General features: G+C 43.4%; 1 protein-coding gene and 2 long non-coding RNA genes across 17 annotated transcripts in view; 2 read left to right on the forward strand and 1 right to left on the reverse strand.

Annotated features, from left to right (window-relative positions):
- Positions 1-1,929, forward strand: part of ARHGAP12 (Rho GTPase activating protein 12) — a 67,406-nt gene extending 65,477 nt beyond the window's left edge. For all 12 annotated transcript variants that reach the window (XM_083466774.1, XM_083466770.1, XM_083466777.1 and 9 more), the window contains one exon: positions 363-1,929. In XM_083466774.1, the coding sequence (XP_083322900.1) occupies positions 363-537 (175 nt within the window). In that variant the 3' untranslated portion in view covers positions 538-1,929. The remainder of the gene's footprint in view (positions 1-362) is intronic.
- Positions 1-16,099, reverse strand: part of LOC310689557 — a 32,701-nt gene that overhangs the window by 1,235 nt on the left and 15,367 nt on the right. For all 4 annotated transcript variants that reach the window (XR_014517487.1, XR_014517488.1, XR_014517489.1 and 1 more), the window contains 2 exons: positions 9,149-9,481; positions 2,409-2,499 (listed from right to left, as the gene is read on the reverse strand). This is a non-coding gene — a long non-coding RNA (uncharacterized lncRNA). The remainder of the gene's footprint in view (positions 1-2,408; positions 2,500-9,148; positions 9,482-16,099) is intronic.
- On the forward strand, positions 12,733-15,712 carry LOC310689574. Its single transcript, XR_014517515.1, has 2 exons — positions 12,733-15,457; positions 15,489-15,712. It is a non-coding gene; the product is annotated as an uncharacterized lncRNA (long non-coding RNA).

The following is a 16,099-nucleotide window of genomic DNA, read 5'->3' on the forward strand; positions in this document are numbered from 1 at the left end:
GGGAAAAAGGGGCCAGAGCTATAAAGGGGTTTAGCTGTCTGTGAGAGGTCTTGATGTGCATTGGTGCTGATATATGTGGCTGCATGCTTCCCCAGGGAGAAATAGAGACTGATCATGCTGCAAAGTTCCAGAAGGATACAAAAAGTATGCGCAGGCTTCATTCGTTTTGTAATCTGAGAAAGCATCCTGTGAATGTGACAATTGCTTAGTTGAAGCTGTTTGCACATATCAGTGTTTCTGGATTAGGATACCTGCATGCAGAATTTCATTAGGGAAGTTATTATGCTATCTGCCTTCTCGTTTGTGATATGAATTTGTGTTCTAAGTTCAGTGTTTGCTCTCTTTCCCCTCCTCTCTCTCAGAATTGTAGAAAATGGAGAGAAGAACCGAATGACCTATCAAAGCATAGCCATAGTCTTTGGTCCAACCCTGTTGAAGCCAGAGAAAGAGACTGGCAACATAGCCGTTCACACAGTGTATCAGAACCAGATTGTAGAATTAATCCTACTGGAATTGAACTCCATCTTTGGACGCTGAATTTCTCCGGTGAAACTGGCCTTAGTAGGAGAACAACTTGGTTTCGGCAGAAACTGCACCTCTTTTGTACATTTATGCATTTGTGGACCAAGCAGCAACTTGATGTTTTTTGCACTTTTGTGGGAGAGGGAAGAGTGTGTGATTTGTTTTACCTGGGCTTTTGTGGAACTATTAAAACTTATTTACAGTTCACTTAATGTTGTGAATGTTTCAAGGTTTAAACTGCGTAACTAGTACACACTGGATTCCACGGGGAGAGAAGCTAAGCCTCGATCTCAAACTGGATAACCTGGAATAGCGTTTTAATATTGATTTTTAATTTTAGGTTCACCACTTTGTTTTGGGGAATATAACCCCCATAAACTGACTTTGAAAACCTCCATGGGCATTTTTAGTGAATAATTACATTATATGCTTACGTGTTAAACCTTAAGATCATTCCTGTATCTTGTCCACAGGGTTTCTGCATTCCTATTTGACAGGCTTAAACAAATGCTAACAGTGGCCAGTGTAAATTCCTCACGTGAGGTTTCCTTTTTTATTGTTTGAACTTTGCACATATTCTTGCTGGCTCTCTTGAATGCGCACTAGTATTACTTCACACACTGAACTGGTACACGTATCCTGCAGAGGATATGCCATGGTCTGTGATGAACCAGAGCTTTCAACTAATAAAGTTCATTTTTTCAGGATATGTTTTGGGCTACACTTTACCTAAATAGTACCTTACAATCCTAACTGAAGGTTGATTTCCACACTGTACTGAATTATTGTCATGAACCTGTGGTAGTGAAATTAGTTGTAAATACAGAATTAATTCCTAACAGTGTTTTTTTTTTTCTTTTAAAAAAATATATACACTGTTGCATATAGTTTCAGAGTACCTCCTTGTCCTACATTTCTAATAATGTGTAGCTAAGTAACTGGTATTGTGATGCCTCGAATGGATGTCTGAGTTTCCACAGAGAAATGGGCTACTTGTGCACTTTTAAATGCTAATTACATCTGCATGCAAATAATTGTAATGCAAACGGTACTGGAAAAATACTGAGTGTGCTTGCTTACATGGTTAATGCACTACAAGCAGAGCCTCTGATTTATTTAATATGTACAGGAGCTACATTAGAGAAATGTATGACAAATTCTGACATCTATAAATAGCAGAAGCCTATGCTTGAATAGATGGATGTTCGGATATAATGAAAATGCTAAATTTCAGGATTCCTTTTTACATTAATAATGTAGACTGATTTGTAAAATAGGTTTCAGATTTTGTTACAGGAGATGTGGTCTGCTGAAGATTTTTTTAAAATGTATTTTTCTAGACTAACCGCTGTATCTGACATTTGCTATGTGGGATCTGAATAAAGAAAATTGTTAGCTGTTTTGGAATTTGATACTCCAGGTTTGGATGGTATTAGATTGAAGTGAAACTGTGTGTACAAGCTAGCATATCACCTGTTCATTGGTAGCAATTGAATCAGGTACTGATTGTATTAAAATCTCTAAACAGCCTTTTGAAGTAAAAAGTACTCAAAAGTGACATGCAAACAAGAGTGAAACACATAAAACCACTAATTGACTTAATCTGAAAACTACTGCTGGTGTTTGATCCCTGTGAACACAGAGGGCCTGAAAGATTCTTAAATCTTACAGCCTGCTGTGAGCCAGAAAACCTACTTAGGGGAGGCATTCCAAAAGTGTGGCACCACTGCAGAAAAGACCCTGCTTAATACATTATGAACACAGAAGTTGAAGGAGTGAATTAATTTCTTAAAACATGCTGGAAGAAATCCCCTCAAGGCATTATAGGGAAGTACCAGCATTATACGTTCAGCTCTGAGTTAGCATGTGTAATATACATCACTCACCTTTTTGCCTTAAAACCGATCACAGTATTCTCCCCCAGCTGCAGCTTATTCTTCAGGGAAGTCCCTTGTCAAGCGAATGGCAGCAACTTATCTACAAGGTAACCAGATATGCATTACAGTAAATAATTATTGTCCTCCAGAAGGAATGTTGTTGCATTTGATGAAAGACATTTCTTGCAAATCACTTGAGCGCTCAGGTGCAAGAGGGAAGTCAATGAAAATTCCTTTATGCAGTATCCTTTATGTACCCCCGTCCACAAATCAGCTGCCAGCTATCACTACCTGGATCTTTAGAATATAAGTGAACTAGTATCATCACAATTAAGATTGCCCTGTTACACACAAGTGAAATGGTGTGAAGCAGTGGTTAAAGTGCTACACCAGGACTGGGGTGATGGAAGTTCAGAATCCTACTCAGTTTCGAAGCTCAGTGGGTAGTTACGGAATAGACAATATCTCTTAGCCTAGCCTACCTTACATGTTGTGAAGACAAAATGGGGGAGGAGAACCAAGGTCTGCCGACTGCACTGGCTGCCAATTAATTTCTGGGCCCAACTCAGTGGTTTACAAAGCCTTAAATGGCTCAAGACTGCAATACCACAAGGACCACCTCTTCCCATATGACCTGACTCAGACCCTGTAAACATAATCTGAGGTTCTCCTTCACATGCCCCCCCCCCCCAGGAGAGGTTTCGAGGGCAGCAACACGAGACTGGGCCTTTTCTGAAGTGGCTTCCCACCTGTGGAATGCTCTCTCCAGAGAAGCTCAGTTGGCCCCTTCGTTGCATATCTTTAGGCACCAGGCAAAAAACTTCCTCTTCACCCAGGCCTTTCACCAGTTAAACAAATTACAACCTTTTAAACCAACCAGGGGTGTCCAAGCTTTTTTCAAAGAGGGCCAGATTTGATGAAGTGAACATGCGTGAGGGCCGACCACTGCTGCAGGCGCCAGATTAAACCGACCAGCGGGCCAGATTAGGCCCCCGATACAGACTTTGGGCATGCCTGTTTTAAACTTGTGTGTGTTTGTTTTGTTTATTATTAAGTTATGTATTTTTGCATTTTTTATACTGTAAACCACTGGATGAAGGGTGGTATATAACTCCAATAATAATATTTAATTCCCTGAAGGAAAAGAGAGAAATAAATATAGTGAACATCTACACCACCTTTCTAGGTGGCGTGGTACAATTTGATGATTAATGGTCTTGAAAGCTGGTATTGGATATTTCAAAGAAACAAGAGTGGCATTCTACCTGTCCTTAAGCCAACATCATGGAACAGCCCTACTGAAGCAATTTGGCTCAGGTTTCAAGCCAGATGTTGATTCAGTGTTTATTAGTAGACTTGGATCTATTCAGCTATTGCACATGTCCAAAGTGATTTCAGGCCCATGGCTTTAGCCCTGATCTTCTCCAGTATGTGCAGGTCAGACACCTGCAACAGAGAAGCTGCTTATGCTTGGGTCAGCTTTCTGCATACTTTGGAATTCTGCTTGTGGGCAGAGTCCACACCAGAATCCCTGCTGCAGGCATTTGTCCTGATCCCATGGGAAGCGGGAAAGGGTTGTGTGACAGCAGGGTCTGAAGGTGTGGTCCCACTTCCTGTGAGTAATGGCTGAGCAGAGTCGTTCAAGGAATTTAGCTGCTGAACTTCTCCTGCTTGAAACCGGTCTTCTGCCAAGTGCTCAGTCACCTTGCCAAAAATAGTAAGTTACGGAATGGCTAGAAAAATTTCAAAGTAACTTGGATCAAATTGATAGCTGCTTAATTAGAAACCAAACTTCAGTTTCCTTCAGAATTTCTCCTGTAAAGGAGCAACTGATAATCTCTTGACCAATGGTGTCAGTCTCTGTTCTGATCTGATGCGATAGGTAAAGGTCACATGCCAGCTAAACATCTCCAAGCATCTTGTCAGTACTGGGATACCAATAATTGGCTTTGACTTGAGCAATTAGCATAAGCAGAGGCTGTAGAGATTGCTAATGACTCTTTTCCTGCCTAATACGCAACAGAGGAAGGACCAAAGAGGAATGATAGATCAGAAGCTTTCTTTGTATTAGTGCCAGGTTCAATCACTGGGATTCCTGATTCATAGAATTGCAAAGTTAGAGGGGACCATAAGAGTCATCTAGTCCAACCCCCTGCAATGCAGGAATCATTTCCCCAACATGTCCTTGAACTCACCACCCTGAGATTAAGAGTCACACGTTCTACGAACTGAGCTATGTTCTCAGCAAAGCTGAAAAGACTCATGCTGGACTCTGGAGCCACTGCCAGACACTATAGAGTGGTACCTCGGGTTACATACGCTTCAGGTTACAGACTCCACTAACCCAGAAATAGTACCTTGGGTTAAGAACTTTGCTTCAGGATGAGAACAGAAATCGTGCTCCGGCGGCGCGGCAGCAGCAGGAGGCCCCATTAGCTAAAGTGGTGCTTCAGGTTAAGAACAGTTTCAGGTTAAGAACGGACCTCGGGAACGAATTAAGTACTTAACCCGAGGTACCACTGTAGATAGATTAGACCAGATGGGCCAATGCACTGACTTGGTAGTGTCACATGACATGTCCCACAACTTCCATGACAACAGTTTCCTGAATCTAAATGCTTAAAAAAAAAGTGTGTGTTGCAAACTGGTATATATCGTGGCAGGAATTGTTTTCGTTGGCATTGACAGGCCTTTACCATTTCTCAAAGGCTTTGTAAATTTTCATTTTCTTTTTTAAAAAAATGAACAGAAAAGTTTATGATTTATTGCAGGGAGAAAACTTGCAAGTCCCACACTCAACTTAAAACACACTGGCACAAATGAGCGTTTTAAAATAACCAGAGTTGGGCATAATGTTTGCAATTAGCATATCAAAGCTGTCAGCTCTATCACATCGGGATCTATTGTCCTGAAGTGTGGCTGTGCTACACTGAGTTTTGCTAACTCAGGCATCGCTTTGTTGGAAATAGCTACAGTGCTTTCCTTGGGGCGCTGGAAGGGAGGCCACCAATTAGTGACATTCAGAATACCTTGCATTTTGCAAATTATGTAACTTTGTTTAGTCACCATAGATTGCTATGGCGGGTTGGGAACAAGACTGAATTTGATGCTATTTTGACTCGGGGAAGAAATATATGTTTAATCCCTCACTTACGTTTGCTTTAAGCAATACAATCGCTTAAGATCTTTTATGTCACACTAACTCTTTACATGTTCCTTCGTTTCACACCCTGGTAGGAGTACCAAAGACCTTTATACACATTCATTTTACGCCCTTGCCTGTATTGTGCCTCTGCAGATTCCTGATTCCCTAACAGTCGTTCATAAAGAGAGCAGGATAGAAGCTGCATGGTCAAGAGTTGCGTTCAGTTTCCCAAAGCTAACTTCTTGGTTCTTATGGTTAAGCTTGAGCACAAATAGTAAGTCGCTTTTCTGTGACTACCCAGCTTTATGCCAAGGCAGAAAAGAGCAGCAATCTGTTGGAATCACTAATTTATATGCCGTAAACTTTGGCTAGGACAAGTTGGACGCAGTGCTCTGAAGAGGGCAGTTGCTGAATGTCTAATGAGGCATTCCAAAGCCACGCAAGAGAAAAAGAGACGCTCCCAGGAATCTTAATGAGCTCCCACAATTGCAACACTGTGTGGATGGAGCAGCTGCTGAGGCCGTTTTCTGCCGGATCAAGGCCTTACAAAACACCCTGTCCCAATAAGAATGGATTAAGTGAATATTTTCTACATTGCAATTTTGCTTAAAGGAAGCATTTGTAAAGCATTCCATTAGAAGGGGGTGGTGGTCTCTGTCTCAGCTCCCCTTTACCCCTCCAGAGAATAAGCTAGAATTCTGCATTTTGATTGATTTTATTGCTCAAAGAAATTTGATTTTTTAAAAACCAACAACCAAAAAACTTGGCTTTGATCACCAGCTGCATTTTCCATTGCAGACAAATGATTATGCAACAATCCTTAAAAATGTGTTCTACAAAAGCAAGCGTTATGGCACATGTAGAACGGGCTGCCTCTAGCTTTTTTTATAATGGGTTGCAGAAAGTTTGTTAATCCATTTAAATCTTGCCCTTTAAATTTATTTACACAAAAGAAACATTTTCTCCGGGGGGGGGGGGGATCAATCTTCTCCCTTCTGCTTCCAAATAACAGATATAACAAGTGACCACTACGAGGACAGCTGCTTAGAAGCCATCAACTTCCTGCAGGTTGTTTATTTTGACTTGCTACCGCAGGTGGAGCTTAGAGGCGGCAGACAGGAGGGGGGCCACCTGCAGTTAATGCAGCAGACATCTCTTGAGCACCTTTTGAGTGCAATGAGATTTTTGTTTCAAGGTGCAGCAATCTCATGCAGATTTTAGGCAGAAGGAAGAGGGAACCCCAGCTGAAGTCTAAAAAGCTTTCTCTGTTTATCCACAAAGGGGAGGCCAGACAATGTACTATTTGTGCATAGGAGCCAACTCCTAGGGCCCAAGGTCCCTTTGCCCCTCCTAATAATATTTGCGGGGGCCACCTCCCAAGTTGATGGGCATTCAAATTATGTGGGGTGGGGCTTACCTGGCCCCTCCCCCAATATTTCATTCAAGTTGGCACCCCTGGTTTTGTGTGAATATTGAACAAGCCTATTTGCTATTGAGCTTTTAGAAAGAAAGAAAGAAAGAAAGAAAGAAAGAAAGAAAGAAAGAAAGAAAGAAAGAAAGAAAGAAAGAAAAGGAAGGAAGGAAGAGCCCAGACAATGTGCACACATTCTTGCAAATGATCAGCTTGATAACTGATACAGTTTAGAGAAGAATAAACTTCTATAAGGGATATGATGAGCAGATTCCCAAACTAGCCTCAGTTTCACTCTCCCTTCATATTTGGGAGTACAAATAACCAGAAACCAACTTCATTGCTAACCAAGTGTACCACGTAATCCCATACATCCTAGAACACAAAACAAAATGATGGGTGCACATGGAGACAAGTGACAATTGAAAACACCCTACAACAACATACCCAATCCTCCAAAAGAAAAACTAGAAAATCCCCCAAATCACTAAACAGGTCCACACAGTCAAATGCTTAAAGTGTGGAAGGAAAAAGTAGCCACTATTCCAACATGCAGCACAAAACATCCAAACATTTAAGCCAAAGGCTTAAACCACCTAACAGACTTCTTCAAAAACAACCACCACCATCCTGACACAAGAAACACAAGAAAACTAGGGGACACCCAAATACCCTGGCTAACACACTCCCAACTGCATGTCTTCTTAACAGCCCAGCAGTAAAAGCAGAAGCCACTAGGCCTTTGACCACCTTCAACCTACTTCCTAAAGTACAGAACTTTAATAAAAAATAAATAGAATAAAACTCTATAGCAGGACCTGGTGGTTATAAACACAATGAGCTGTTCTGTAAGCAGCTTAAGGCCCAACTGAGCCCAAGTCTGCCCACACACCATACATGTCGAACACATTTTCCTGTCCCCCCCAAGAATCTTGAGAACTGGTTCGTTAAGGATGCTGGGAGTTGTAGTTCTGTAAACTGCTGTTCCCAGGATTCTTTGGGACGTGTGTGCTTGAAAGGCGGATTGCTTATGCTTTTGGTTTCAATGGGAGAACGAAGCACCCCTGCAACTTGGCCACAGTGGTGCAAAAGGAATTCAAAAGTATGTGAATCCATTGAACTCAGCAGCACTTACTTCTCAGTAAACGTGCAGAGGATTGGGCTGTAAATCATGTTGCAGTTTCCAGTTCCAAACTATTTTTAGTTATCTTTTCCAGGACTTTGATACAGCTTTTGGCGCTTTCGCTCTCTCCAACTACTCATATCATTCCTTTCCCCTTTTTGGTAAGCACAGATAGATTTTCCTGCATGTCTTCAGCCGCCCACCTGCTATTTTGCCTGCCCTGAAAGTCAGTGTGACTGGAGATTGTTTGTTTCCTTATTTGTACAATCTCCTCATTGAGAATGTCGGCAGGAATGTGCACTGCCTGGCAAGCGCCCCGAATTTGCTGCTTTGCCTGCAGACAGTGTAAAAAGGGCTTGAGCAAGTCCTGCAGTTGCCTTCTAATGAGCCCGAGCTGGAAACGAGAGACACTTAACTGATCACAAATGTACTTGGAACAACTCTCTCTTTCCTTATTTTAAACGACCAAAATGGCTCTCTTTTACTAAAGATGAATGGACAATCATTATCCTAATGCAATGCAAATTCATTTTATGCTAATTTACTATGTACCATCCATAAACCTGCTGTCAGTGTATCATACTCCTATACTTAATTTGAAGAGATGTATAATTTCATACACTAACAATTTGCTTAAAAAAGACTCCTCCATGCCAAGATCTTTGGTGAGGGGTGATCAATCAACCTAAAAACACTTGATAAAGGGGGGGGGGGGCGAAACCACTCGATAAAATCAATAATGTCAAATACTTTATGTTCAAGCAGTAAGCAGCTGCAAGCATTATTTTGCTAATTGTATTAACTGGAGATTTGATTGCATAAAAAGCCTATTCTTCCATTAGTAACAGAAAAATAAGAATATATACCCTTGTTATGGGCAAATAACTGTGGAGGGTCAGTAGCAATAAAACAAAATCTCTTACAATACAATCCTAGGCATGTGCACTCAGAAGTAAACCCCATTGAGCTCATCGAGACTCATCCTGTCGTAGTCTCATTGCTGAGCAACAACATGCAGAGCTCAGTGGAGTGGGAGGCCAGTCAACCGGAAGAGTCTGAGGTGTACTTACCTGGAGGCTGAGTCAGCTTATGAAGTCAGGTCCAGTCCTAGGGTTGAGTGAACAGCAATCCGCATGGTCAAACAGTCCAGAGGTCAGGTCATCCAATGATCAGTAGGTCAAGATGAGCAGGCAACAGCAAGGCAATACCAGGAGCTACAAGCATTGTCTTCAGCATCTGACTGCTGCTGGAAGCTCTGCTTAAGGCTGAAGTCAGCTGGTTCTCATCAGGGCCTTCTCCTCTGTGTCCTTGAAGGCTGATCAGCTGCAGGTGGAGGCACTGCCTTCTCCCCCTTCAGGCTGCTGTTCAGCAGGCGAAGCTGACTCCTAGCCCATGGCACATTCCTAGGAAAGTGCATATAGGATGGCAAACTGAATATCTAGTAATCTTAGGATAAGTTTAAAATTAGACTCTCACCTAAATTGCCTTTGGCTTCAGTCATAGATGATCCTAAGAGATATTCATAGATTTCATTTTTAAAAAACCACCTCATATAGGTATAAAGATCTATCAAAGTTCCATCTAGTCCAACATCCTGTTCCCACAGTGGCCAACCAGACCTACACTGGAACCTCAAAAGCAAGCAAGGGCGCTGTAGACCTCTCAAGTGTTATCAAGAGGTATAGTCCTCCTTATCAAAATGGCTGACTGCATGTTATGCACAAACTAGTATAACAGAACTGCAGGAATGTCTCATAAATTGAGAAAAGCAGCTTGTGTTGGGTATTTTAAACTAAGAAGCAGTGAATGATTAACACTTTGGGCTCATCCACACTTTGCTTGTGCCATGCCTAGAATAGATGGGTCCGAGCAGCTTTCCGCTTGACCCACACTTTCTAGGCATGGTCTGAGTGGTTTCCCCCTTGCCCAGCTCCTTTCCAAGGGAAAACCTGCTCTTTAGCGATAGATCAGAACAAATGACAATTTGCGGAAAAACCCAAATTGCTGTTTGAACGCTAGGGAGCAGTTTTCTTTGGATGAAAGTAGCGGGACAAGAGGAAGTGTGGACAAACCCTTTGCCTGCCTGCCATTTTCTTGTTCCAAATCATGCTTTTTACATGGTTTTCCGTGGACTGATGTTTGCTCTGATTCGGTGGTAAAGAGCAGCTTTTCCAGGGAAAGAGCAACCAGTAAGAAAGGGAGGAGGATTTAAGCTGGATCCCAAGTCCACTCAGCTTGGTCATGCTGGCTGGCAGCCTGGAGTGAAACACTATTTTAAAGGCTTGCTTTCCCTCTGGCAGGCTTAGCTAGTGCAGCAGCGGCAGCCCTGCTTAACTTATGCCACTGTGTTTTCCACCCGCTTCTTCTGCATAGGCTTGCTCCTTATAACTATACACTGTTCTTCACTCAAGATTCTGCCTTCGCAAGTTGCTTCTTCTATCTCTGTCTCTCTCAGTATCTGGGTTCTGCACATGCGTTTGTGCATAGAGCTTAGTTGGCTCCCAATTTGCCCAGTACATTGTTCCAGGTCTCACTACACAAGAGTGAGGGCTGGTGCCCATTGAGACTACCAGGACAGAATGCAGGGAGACCAACAGCAGATGGGGCCAGAATCAATGACAGGCAGAGACTCACCTTGGCTGGTTGTAAGGAACAAGGAAAAAGGGTAAGTTCTGTTTTGACAGAATCCTAACTTTTAACTGCATTTCTGATGTACTAACTGCTGCTGCGGGACGCGGGTGGTGCTGTGGTCTAAACCACGGAGCCTCTTGGGCTTGCCGATCAAAAGGCCAGTGGTTCGAATCCCTGCAATGGGGCGAGCTCCTGTTGCTCGGTCCCAGCTCCTGCCAACCTATCAGTTCGAAAGCACGCCTGTGCAAGTAGATAAATAGGTACCACTCTGGTGGGAAGGTAAACGGTGTTTTGGTGCACCACTCTGGTTTCACCAGAAGTGGCTTAGTCATGCTGGCCACATGACCCGGAAAAACTGTCTGCAGACAAACGTCGGCTCCCGCGGCCAGTAAAGCGAGATGAGCGCCGCACCCCCAGAGTCATCTGCGACTGGACTTAACTGTCAGGGGTCCTTTACTTTACTTTTAACTGCTTCTGCAGAAGCTTCTCTACTGCTAGGAATTTTGCTTTTGAGCAGACAGCTGCATTCCTTTTTAAGGCACAGAAAACATCTGGTACCTACTAACTTTGTTTTTCATTAAAGCCAGTTGTTCCCAAGCAGTTTTAAAACCTCAACAAAGTAAGGAGATGTGATGTCCTCTGGCTATTAAAATTCAAGACTCTTCTGTGATTCAGAATTTCCACTACCGACAAACGTGATTTGACAGCATCTCACTTCACATGGGACCAGCTCCTCCCTTACTGTGCCTGCCTGATTTTGCAGGGCTGTTTAGTCCCAGTGTTTTCTTTCTACTCCTCTAGGGCAGTCTGTGGTGGAGTTCATTACGACAGCCCCCTTAGCAAGCCCAAAAATTCAGGCAGCTGTGTTGATCCATTACCACACAGAAACTTCAAAGAGCAACAGAACATAGCACACTACCTAGTTTCTTAGATTCAGCATGACTGCAATCCTATGCATGGTTTTCCGGGACTGAGCTCCTTTGAACTCAGTGGTACTTACTTCTAACTGCATAGGTTCAACTTGTAAAACACACTGAGCTTTTACAAAAGATCTTAGCCAGCTGAAATGAAACCTTTCAACTTTTAATTAGAAATGAAAACAATCTTGCAAATAAGCATCACCATGTAAACTGCTAACATGAAGTTAGACCTCCATGAAATAAAAGGGGGAAAAGTATCCTGTCTCTGCTTAATTATTTTCCTCCTAGCTTGCTGGCAGGTGTGGAGGCCATCTGGCCCTCCAGATGTTGCTGAATTACAACTCCCACCAGCCTCAAGCATGGCCATGGATGGGAACTGTAGTTCAGAAACATCTAGAGGCTCAGAGAGTCCCCATCCCTGCTTTATGGCTCTGCTAATATGTCTCAAAGAAACTTGAAAGCCTCCTTATCTATCACCTCATTCACTTGTCAAGGCAAGGAGATTCCTTCAAGTACCCTGGTGCTCCTGCAGATTATGTGATTGCTCTTGCTCTGAGAAAAGTCCCAGAGCTGCAGTCCACTGTATCTCCTAAATCTGTATTTCCAAACCTTGTCTGCAGGGGGAAAGGGATGGCAGCAGAGATATTTTCTTGTTTAACTGAAAACACGCACAAGCTTAACACTGTTGTTTGCAAGTGTGTGATACTCTCCATTAATGGGGATGCCCATATATTAAAAGAACTTTTAATACATGCTGTTTCCTTCTACTGCGGTAAATGGTACTGTACTACAACATACAGAACATTTCTTACTACTACTACTACTACTAGTAGTAGTAATAATAATAATTTCATATTTATACCCCGCCCATCTGGCTGGGTTTCCCCAGCCACTTTGGGCGGCTTATAGACTATATAAAACACAATGAAGCATCAAACATTAAAAGCTTCCCAATACAGGGCTGCCTTCAGATGTCTTCTATAAGTTGAATAGTTCTTTATCTCCTTGACATCTGAAGGGAGGGTGTTCCAAAGGGAGGGTGCCACTACTGAGAAGGCCCTCTGCCCTGTTCCCTGTAACTTCTCTTCTTGCAGTGAGGGAACCAGCAGAAGACTCTTGGAGGAAGGTACCTTTTTTCTGTGTAAAATAAATGTGGAATGCTCAGTTAACACATTTCCCCCCTCTATCATATGCTTATTGCTGGTGTGGAACCAGGATGATCTATTCAAGGGAACTGCATTTTTCTCATAAGGGAAGGAGTCTTCATCCCAGCTCAAGCCTTCTGCTTCCCCCAAAGGCTGCAAAACCTTTGCTAAGCTGTTATTCGCAGCATAATTATTCCCCTTTAATGCCTCGGAAACCTGAGATTCTTGATGACTTCGACTATGGAGACAAGGCCATTTTTCATGGGCTTTTTGAAATTTGCTGCAACAACTAAGAGCCTCAGGGGAAACCCGGTGGGGGGATTTGGCAGTGCAGTTTCCTTGAAGTCATAGTGGGGACCCCTCAGGGCCTCTGAAACAATTGTTTAGGGGTTTGGTTCAGTGTGTTGCACATTTATTTTTAATAATAGTTATATACTGCTAACTCATGTAGATAATGCCCGAGCAAATATAAAATCACAGTAAATATATCAAAAATATAAATGTCACAACTGGCCAATCACATAAACTCCATCCAACTGAAAAGACCTGCCGACACAAGGAGGTTTTCAAAAGACATCTTAAAAATAAGAGGACCAGAAGGTAATAAAAGCTTGCTGGATCAGGCCAGTGACCCATCTAGTCCACCATCCTGTTCTCACAGTGTCCAGCCACATGCCTATGGGAAGTCCACCAGCAGGACCCGTGCACAAGAGCACTCTATCTACTTGTGGTTCCCCACAACTGGAATTCAGGACCACGTTGCCTCTGACCATGGAGGTAGAATATAGCCGTTGTGACTAGAAGCCACTGAGAGCCTTATCCTCCATGAATTTGTCTAATCCTCTTTCAAAGCCATCCAAGCTGGGCATCATCATTATCATCATCATTTGGGGGAATGAAATCCAGTTTAACCATGAGCTATGTGAAGAAGCATTCTCTGAAGTCACGCCAGGAAGAACTTTTGCTGATTTTCTGTAGCATCATTCAGGGCAGCACAGAATTGGAACCTGGGATTTGCCTTGGTACTATGAAACTAATGAAGCTTATGCTTCACGGCCCCTAATCCTGGAGGGGCCCCAGAAGTGACTTTAGTCCACATTGCTTAATTTTTGGGTGGTCAAGACCTGACTTGAGTCACACAATTCAAACCATTCTATGATGCATCATGCATGTATATAACATTTCCCTAATTTTAGCCCCCCCCCATAACTTGAAAACTATAAGGCACAGGAAAATTTTATTCATACCAGTGACTTTGACATGTGAAATAATCCAGTACAGCATTTTTTTTTCTTTTCAAAATCTCAGATGTAGTAGATAATTTAAAAATAAATAAATTGTGATGATCTGTCATGGAACAACCCAATGAAGGAAATAACTGTGGTTACTCAGACCTCATTGCTGGTCACTCATAGCAGTTCAAGCTTCAGGCCCCCAAAATGTAGGTCAATCACTGCCTGTAGAAGGCTCATGACCAAAAAATGTATGCCGTGGTGCCTAGGAATTTCTCCATCCCACTGACCCCGTTTAAACCATTCTTCTTTCCCCAAAGGTGCTGAAAGATCCATCTTGGTGCTGATTCCTCTGAAGAGCCTTTGCTACCCCTGGTGACGAAGAAGCAGGGTGTCTTCTTGCAACACTGGAGAGCCCAGCATGGGAGTAGCATGACTAAGGATGGCAAATTAGGTTAACTGCTGAAAGGAGGACAGGAGGAAGCCACAATTGCCCCTAAGGAAGCAATTCTTGCCATTTCTGAAAAGGCAACCACTACCTCTCTCTCACCGCCACCGATAACACTCAAGAATGAACAGGATGTTGCTGTGCTTTGGAAATCGCCGCTCAGCTACAATGCATATGAAACTGCACCTAGGCTGCAGATTAGAAGGCTATTGATTTTATCCATCACTGTCCAGGGGGAGAGAATAAGGATGGTGCCGTTTTCACTGCAGGCGGAGGAGGAGGAGGAGGGGAGGGGGAGGCCCACCTTTGCATTCAAATGAGCTGGTGACTCTGTGCCTGAGCTGCCAGGGCATGAATGCTAAGCAGCCTCGTTCCCGGTTCAATCTGCTCAGTGCCTAGCTAATAATTATTCTCTGGAGAAAACCCTACAGGGGACATTTATTCCTCCCTCCTCTCCTTCGCTCGCATCTCCCTGGTATTTATGCAAGATTAAGGAGCCTGGTTACGCTGTTACCTCTCTGATTGGTGCTCTATTTTAACCTCGCTTATAAGGCACCGGCCCAAGCCTTTTCCTGTAGACAAGAGCAAGAGGAGCCTTTCTTCCTCCCCACATTTCTCTCCACCTTTTGTATGAAAACGGCGGCATGGATTGGCTGCTCTCAGGATTGCCTCGTGGCAGGCAACCAATGAGGAGAGGCGGGGAGGATAAATGGTGCCAGACTCCCAGAGGTGCTGTGGCACTGTGTAATTATTGCTCCAGACAGCTGAAAGCAGCAGGGCTTCTCCTCTCTCCTGCTTCATTTCAGCCTGCCATGATTGCTGGCACAGAAAGATGCTGATTATAAGTAAACATTAATTATGCCCCTGCTATCATGCCGGTTGAAGTACAGTTATCTTAACAGAGAAACAATCCTATTGCTTGCCCTCCTTTTAAAAGCAGAAAAAGCACTTCCCAAGCTGTGGGTTCAAGCTTCTAAGTGGTTTTCTTGTGCAAGGAACACAGGTTCTCCCGCACAGCTTGTGCAAGAACACAGGTTCTCCCGCACAGCTAGGGACGGAGAGCTGCCTGTTTTGTAGCTTGCCGTGGGCAAGGAGGCTCCGAGACAAAACTTTGCTTTATTTTGGTGCTATGTGGCCCTCTCGGAGGTCCAGAAAGTCCTAGACTCCTTCCAGCTTTTGAGACCCCCCAGGCACAATAAGTGCACAAAAACAAAACAAGGCACCAAAGACAATAAAATGTTACAGTTCTCTAAGAATATATGATGAGCGTGTTGGATCAGGCTAACGGCCCATCTAGTCTAGCATCCTGTTCTCACAGTGGTTGCCCGTGGGAAACCTAGATTACCTATAAATCCCTTCAGCAATCTGTTCAGTGACATCTTCTCCATCATCACCAGATGCAACTTCATCCTCAAGAGTGAGGTACAAGCAAGGCCATCCCTGCCATTAGGCAAAGTGAGGCAGCTGTCTTAGGTGGCTGTTCCTGGGTGGCAGTGGTGAGGTTGGGAGGAAAGAGCTGTGTGTGCCACATGGCCTAAGTCTTCTTGCTATCCTCAGGTGTGATGGAGGACAATGTCCCATCACCAGTGTTAAAGTAAGACTTTGGTTGGCTTCTGTAAGAGGAACTGTAGGGTTAGAGGAGCTG

The sequence above is a fragment of the Podarcis liolepis genome (assembly GCF_965112155.1).
Source record: "Podarcis liolepis genome assembly, chromosome: 12".
Lineage (NCBI taxonomy): Eukaryota > Metazoa > Chordata > Lepidosauria > Squamata > Lacertidae > Podarcis > Podarcis liolepis.